Source organism: Orycteropus afer, unplaced genomic scaffold (assembly GCF_000298275.1).
Source record: "Orycteropus afer afer isolate SDZICR_OR568_19922 unplaced genomic scaffold, OryAfe1.0 scaffold00217, whole genome shotgun sequence".
Classification (NCBI taxonomy): Eukaryota; Metazoa; Chordata; class Mammalia; order Tubulidentata; family Orycteropodidae; genus Orycteropus; species Orycteropus afer.
Window position 1 is genome coordinate 3201521 of NW_006921804.1, and position 7473 is coordinate 3208993.

Below are 7473 nucleotides of genomic sequence, written 5' to 3' on the forward strand. Positions count from 1 at the left end.
ATGTGCACAACTGTGCATGTGGGTGTGCCAGTGTAAAAAGCAGGAAAAAAAAAGAGAGCTGCTTTAGAAGCTCACTGTGTATATGCATATGCGTGTATGTGTGTGCATGTGCATGTGTGTGGGCCAGCATATGCACAAGCATGTATGTATGTGCACAACTGTGCATGTGGGTGTGCCAGTGTGTGCAAACCCATGTACCTATGTGCATATGGTGTGTATAAGCATATGTGCATGGGTGCTTATACATGTGTGCATATATATATGTGTGTGCATGTGTACATGGCTCTCCTATCCTTCCTTTTTCCCATCCATGGACAGAGGCCAAAGGATGATGAGGAATCAAGAGGCAGGCAGGAAGATGCTTCCTCTTAAAATCCTAAGAATGCCTGGGGAATCCCATAACACTCCCTTCCTCCTGATACTATTGCTGCTGCTGTTATAAATGGAAATGAATGCAGCTCTAGTCCTATTCCTTTGGAACTCCCTTTGCACACAGTGGGAATGTAATAAATACTTGATGATGGTTTTGAACCTGCAAAGCCAGCAGCTGTTCCCAGCTTTGACGTCCAGAGCCCTATAGAGCAAATCAGGAAGGGAACAACCATGGGGGTCTTTAGTGTCCCTGCCAGACCCTCCTGGTGACTTCCACCTGGCTGTCAGGGAAGGGTCTGGAGGCATGGTTTACTTCACACATCCTGCTTTGGGAGGCCAGTTCTTCTTTGACACCTTTCCTCTGATTCTTTCTCTCCCATAACTTGAACAACATGGAAAGCAACCTGGCAGATGACGTGGGAGCTGTGTAATCAGATTGGCCTGGGTTCAAACCTAGCAATGTTAATTACAAGCTGGGTGACATTTGGCCAGTTGCTTCTCTGTGCTTGAGTGTTTTTTTGTTTTTTGTTATTGTTTTTTTGTTTTTACAGTTTTCATCCGTAAGAGGAAAACGATGACATCATTTTCAGAGGGTTGATGTGAGGGCTAGAAATAACAGAGAGGTGCCTGCACGCACATCGCAGGTGCACAGTCACAGTAGGTGACATTATCCACCTGGTATCACCATCTTGTAGGGTCCTGCCCTGCAGCTATGACCTTTAAGTTGTTACTCAACATCTCTGAGCCTCAGTTTCCACCTTTGTAAAATGGGAACATGATGCCCACCTCCTTGGGTGTTTGGAGGATGTAATAAGATAACGTGTGGAACACCCTATTGTAGCTGCTGGCCATTAATAAATGTTTGCCTCCTTTTCTTTCTGGCCCTGCATCAGAATGCACAGCTCCCCTCCTCAGGAGGCCCTCTGCTTCCCTCCGAACCACCCTGTGAGGGCTTACATGCCTTGCCAGGTTTTGCCATACCTGTGTCAGAGGAAAGAGGGCAGCTGCCTCAGCTCCGGAGTGGAGGAGCAAAAACTACAGCTCCCAGGCCTCGCTGCGTTCTCACTGGGGCCTGGGAGTTGCGGGCGGCAGGCCCCGCCTCTGGGGCGGAGCCTATGTGGGGGGTGGAGTTAGGAGGTGGTTGGAGAGTTAAGCCAAGCCAATGAGACCAGCTGCTAATAAGTGGGCTTGGCTTACAGTATTAACAGTGGCAGGAGGAGGAGAGCAAAGCTATAGAGCCAGCGAGGAGTGAAGCTGAGCCTGCCCTCGCACGCTCCTAGAGGACCACCTCCTGAGACAGAGTTCTTTTTTCCTCTCTTCTTCTTTCTCCAAGCTCCCCTTCTGCACTCCCTCCCTGCCCAGTACAATGCATTCTTGAGTGGCAGCGTTTGGACACCAGGCAGCCCCAGAGAACCGAAGCAAGCCAGAGAGAGGACTGGAGCCAAGACACTGGTGGGGGAGCTTGGATGCCTGGCTTTCTTTGAGGACATCTTTGGAGCGAGGGTGGCTTTGGGGTGGGGGGTTTTGCTGCAGGGAATCCAGCCAGGCCCCAAGATGGACACTTCTGGGCACTTCCATGACTCGGGGGTGGGGGACCTGGATGAAGACCCCAAGTGTCCCTGTCCATCCTCTGGGGATGAGCAGCAGCAGCAGCAGCAGCAGCAACAGCCACCACCACCACCACCAGCGCCACCAGCAGCCCCCCAGCAGCCCCCAGGACCCTCGCTGCATCCTCAGCCTCCGCAGCTTCAGCAGCAGCAGCAGCAGCCATCGCATCCCCTGTCTCAACTCCAGAGCCAGCCCGTCCACCCTGGCCTGCTGCACTCCTCTCCCACCGCCTTCAGGGCCCCCCCTTCATACAACTCCACCGTCATCCTCCACCCTTCCTCCAGGCAAGGCAGCCAGCTCAATCTCAATGACCACTTGCTTGGCCACTCTCCAAGTTCCACAGCTACAAGTGGGCCTGGTGGAGGCAGCCGGCACCGTCAGGCCAGCCCCCTGGTGCACCGGCGGGACAGCAACCCCTTCACGGAGATTGCCATGAGCTCCTGCAAGTACAGCGGTGGGGTCATGAAACCCCTCAGCCGCCTCAGCGCCTCCCGGAGGAACCTCATTGAGGCCGAGCCTGAGGGCCAGCCCCTCCAGCTCTTCAGTCCCAGCAACCCCCCTGAGATCATCATCTCCTCCCGGGAGGACAACCATGCCCACCAAACCCTACTCCACCACCCCAACGCCACCCACAACCACCAGCACGCCGGCACCACCGCCAGCAGCACCACCTTCCCCAAAGCCAACAAGCGGAAAAACCAAAACATTGGCTATAAGCTGGGACACAGGAGGGCCCTGTTTGAAAAGAGAAAGCGACTGAGTGACTATGCTCTGATTTTTGGGATGTTTGGAATTGTTGTTATGGTGATAGAGACTGAGCTTTCTTGGGGTTTGTACTCAAAGGTAGGGGCTGCGGTTTCTCTTTATACCTTGAACAAAAGACATATGTAGGTAGTGAAAGAATGAGAGAGAGAGAGAAAGAGAAGGAGAGGGAGAGAATGAGAGAGAGAGAGAGAGAAAGAGAGAGAGAGGTGGTGGTGGGTAGAGGCGTTTGCTCAATTCTATTGAACACTAACTTCCCATGGTTTTCCTTCTTAATCCTGGGAGAATTCATTCCTCGCTTTCTTTAGGGGGGCATCCCCATCCACTGTGTCTAATTTGCAGACTCTGTGTTAGGGAGGATTAAAGGATCCCTTCTGAGAAATCATTTTTTTCCTCCTGGCTCACTTGTACTAAAGCATAACCCAGCAGCTTAACGCACCAATTAATTACACTCTGCCTTGATGTGTTTGCCAGTTCCTGCGACTTCCCCTCCTCTCCTCCCCTCCCTGCTCCACTCCATTTTCCTGAGGATAAAAAGAAATAAATGTCTGGGTGGGGGGTGGGGATCCCAAACCATTCCCCTTCCCTTCCTGGCTTCCCCCTCTCGCTTCCCAAGTTTCTCTTTTCCTCCTCTTCCCCGAGAGACTCCAGGCAAAATAGAACAGCACCCGTGACCCAAGTGTCTCCCCTGGGGGCATCAGGGTAAAAATACAGGCGGAAGAAATCAGCGCCCCATCCCTCAGGAAAGAGGACTCAGAATAAACCTGCTGCTGCTTCGTAAACATCCCCTGACAAAAATGGCTACAGGTGTTACCCAGGGAGAGCAGATGGGCTCCGCCTTGGCATCAGGGGGTGGGGGGAGCACCTCTCCTTCGGATGGGATGACAGGTTTGCTGGTCAGTCCCCACCAGCCTGTGCCCCTGGTTCAGCCTGGCTCCCCCTCCCACCCCAACTCCTTCTCCCCAGGATAAATAAAGATGAGTGTATGTATGTGTGTGTGCGCGTGTGTATGTGTGAGTGTGTGAGGGTGCGCTCACACGGAGAGAACGGCAGGGATCGGCTTTGGCAGGGGAGCTGGCCTGCAGCTCCAGCCCCCAGACGGAGGAGGGGGCTCCCTCCCAGAGGGGCTTGGAAAGGAGTCCTCCAAAGGATGGGGATTGAGGAAGGTGGGTGTCTGTCACTGCTCTGTGTGCCGGGAAGCCCTCCTGCTGCTGGCTGGCAGGCTGGGGTACCTGGGAATCATCGGACAAGTGGATTTCCCCCCACTCTGCCCTCACTCCCAATTTGTTGGGGTGTGTGTGTGTGTGTGTGTTTCTGCTTGTTGCTTGGATTTCTCTATTTAATTGTCATTTTGGGCCAGGGCTGGTCAGGCTGGCCAGTGGGGAGCTGGGAGGGGTTCAGCTGTTGGAGGTTTCAAATAGAGCTTGTTTCAGGCAGGGCACAGCTGTTGCGAGACTGTCACATTCCTTGTTGAAATCCAGCCGCAAAAACCTAGGAGGTGCTGATCGGATTTCCCCCATTCCCAGCCCTGTGCTCTTGGCCAGGGATGGAGACGGGTGGGGCCGACCTGTCAGATGGCCTGAACAGCCAGAGCCAAGACTTTCAGGCCAGGTCCCAGGGACCTGACCATGGTGAGGGAGCCACCCGGGCCTAGGGTAGTGCCTGGAAGCTGTCTTTGCCTAAATAGCTCAAGGATTGGAGCCCCCCAGTGAGCAGGAGCGAGTGGGGTTTCCCCTGGAAATCGCAGCTCACTTAGTCATCCCCTGTAATGAGGCTCTGAGTCTGAGTTCTGCTTGCTGCCTTCTCAGAACCACCTCTCCCGCTGGGCGCTCGGGGGAGATGGGGCCACGAGACTTGTCAGGGCTGGCTGCCACTCTGGCCACAGCCTGGCTCCCTCCAGCTGTTCTGGGGATCGGGATCCCTGACTGGGGAAAACTGATGAAGGCCTGAGTGCTGAGGGGAGGGAGGCAAAGGCACCATCAGCACCTCCTCCTTCAGTGACCCATAGTCAGGGCTCTTAAGGAAAGGACTCTTCCTAGAGACAGTGGCGCTGCACGGTGTCCAGTGCAGGTTCCATGCACATTTGTCTTAAGTATGATGGGAGGGTTGCACTGGGCAGGAAAGGCCCTCTTCCCTGCCTTGAGCAGGTGCCACCCTGATGGCACTCAAGAAAATGGGACTTCCCCAGAGCTGAGGATGGTGGACTCTGGGTGAGCAAAGGGTGAGAAGTCCCAAGATGCTTGGCTTCATCCATTTCTGAATTGCTGATCCTCTGACTGATAGCAGCATGTGGGGGTCCTGTCTCAGCTGGTGAGATGACCACATCCTGTGCATTTTGGTTGTGATCAGCAGGACTCACTTAACTTATTCACCTGCCCACCCATCCCTCCATGTATTGAGTTATTTATAGAACAAGTGTATTCTGGTTGCCTTCTAGGTGCCAGGCCCTATGGATACAGGAGGGGGCAAAGTAGACATCTCCTTCCACTCTTGGGGGCTTTAAAGAATCGGAACTAAATTTGAATCCCAGCCCTGCCGCTCAGTTGTGTGATCTTTGATGAGTTGTGTAGTTTCTGTGAGCCCATTCCCCCAGCTGTGAAATGAGGATGGTAGCTCCCCTCTCTTAAGGTGGTTGTGAGAATTAACTAAGTGGACCAAAAAAACCAAACCAAACTCACTGCTGTCGAGTTGGATCTGACTCATAGCGACCCCTCCTTGGGTTTCTGAGGCGGTATCTCTCTGGAGTAGATTGCCCAACCTTCCTTCTGAGGAGTGGCTGGTGGGTTTGAACCACCAGTCTTCTGGTTAGCAGTCCAAATGGCTTAGGCACTACGCCACCAGAGCTCCCCAGTGGCACTGCAGATGAAAGGCCTAGCTGTTTCTGTAAAGACTACAACCAAGAAAACTGTATGAAGCAGTCCTACTTCGTAATACATAGGTTGCCATGAGTTGGAATTGACTCTATAGCAACAGGTTGATTTCTATTGCTATTGATGATGAGAGGAAAAGAGTGGTCCTTTCTTGTCTAACTCTGGCTCTATAAATTAGTTGAGACCTTAACAGGCTAGGAACTAAAGTTGGTTAATGGAGAGAGAAGCTGTGTCTTAGAGGGGAGAAGCTCTGAGAAGGGACTAGAGTCTGACTGGTGACCACCTTTAAGCATGGGTCTGTTGTGGGGGGAGTGGACATCCGTCCCTGGTCTCATGGAGGAAATGAACACAATTGTGGCAAGAGGGTTTGTGTTAGAATGAAGGAAGAATCACCACCTGGGAGAACTCAGAGATGTTCAGTGGGCCCTGGGGAGGTCTGGGTGGCAATTTCTTTTTTGGGAGAAATTTGTATGTCTGATTGGTTTTGCTGACCAGTCTGGAGGCAGGAGGATGGACAGGGTGACCTCAGGTACCCCCTGTCAGATTGGGTAATTCTGCACTGATGAAGACAGGTCCCAATGAAACGCCATTATAGGAAAGGGATGCACTTGTTTCCCCCCAAAGTAATTCAAGATGTACCGACCTTCTGCCTGGGCTGCTGCTTTTTGAAGTTCTCTGCTTTTCTCCACGAGGATGTGTCCTTCCTGTTTGTCTTTCTTTGGCTGGTAGTCTGTTATTGGGGAAGGTGTCCCCCTCCCTTCCCCCACAGGCCTGGCTCTCTCCAGAAGGAATGCAGCATGTCCACTGAGCATGTTCAAAGTTAATGCAAAAGGGAACCAGAGTGAGGAGGTGAAAAATCGGGGCAGAGCGATTCCAGGCTCCCACCTTCACCGGCTGTAGGCGATAACATGGGGAAAGAAGCTCAGCTGAGAGTTGTGAGGTATCAGCCCTGAGCAGGGGAGGTAGGGCTCAGTTCCCAGAGAAGTGTGAGCTGTTCATTATTCACCTGGTGCCCTGAGGCCAACTGGCAGAGGGATGCCTGAGATGGCTCTAACAGGGCTCTTGAGATACCCCTAATGTTACTGGGCTATCCCTGAATTGCATGAGTATTTTAGGTTTAGCTTATTTATTATTTTTTTCTTTTAATGGGTGGATTTATTCTCTGAGGGTTTAGGTGCCATGATAGGGCCAGGTCTAGAGTTCCTGTTGAGAAACCTTAGTCACGCTGCCTCTACCATATCACTGACAGGATTAGGACAATGAGGGTTTGAGGGGTCTTTAAGTTCTTCTTAAAGGCAAGGCAGTCTGCTTCTGTAAAGGTTTACAGCCTTGGAAACCCAATGAGGGTCATGATGAGTTGAAATCAACTTGATGGCAGTCAGTTTGTTTTTTAAGTTCTTCTTGGCATTCTTTATTTTCTTCCAGGGCTGGTTTTGGGCACACCCAGTTCATTGTTTTAGGCTGTCTGCTGGGCTCTCCTCCTCACTGGGTCTAGAGAGAGTTAGGGTAGGCTCTCCTACCCCCACCCTGCCATCCTACTGGTGGCTAAGCTGGCACCTCTGTCTGGCTGGCAAGTCACTGGTGGGTCTTGTTTCCAGGGCCTCAGGTTCTGGGCTGTGGGCCGTCTCAGGGGAGGCTGGAAAATGCTGGTACAGCAGGCGGCTCTCCTTTCCCACCATTTTTGTACAACCTCAAACCACTTCCCCACCCCCGGCCTCTCAAGTGGCCTTAGTTTCACCCCCTAGGCACAGCTGGTCCTCTGCCTTCCTCCTCCTGCCCTGCTTCTGCCAGTCCCACTGACTTCCTGCCCCTCTGCTCCTCCTGCTTGGTCTTGTTGCTGGGGCAACCGCAGGACAAGGGC

The 7473-nt window shown here is 52.7% G+C and overlaps 1 protein-coding gene across 1 annotated transcript in view; it reads left to right on the forward strand.

Annotated features, from left to right (window-relative positions):
• The first annotated feature begins 1926 nt into the window (after positions 1–1926).
• The window catches only part of KCNN3 (potassium calcium-activated channel subfamily N member 3), a 237096-nt gene continuing 231549 nt past the window's right edge, over positions 1927–7473 (forward strand). Inside the window, exon 1 of the mRNA XM_007948528.2 lies at positions 1927–2823. Within this exon, the coding sequence (XP_007946719.1) occupies positions 1927–2823 (897 nt within the window). The remainder of the gene's footprint in view (positions 2824–7473) is intronic.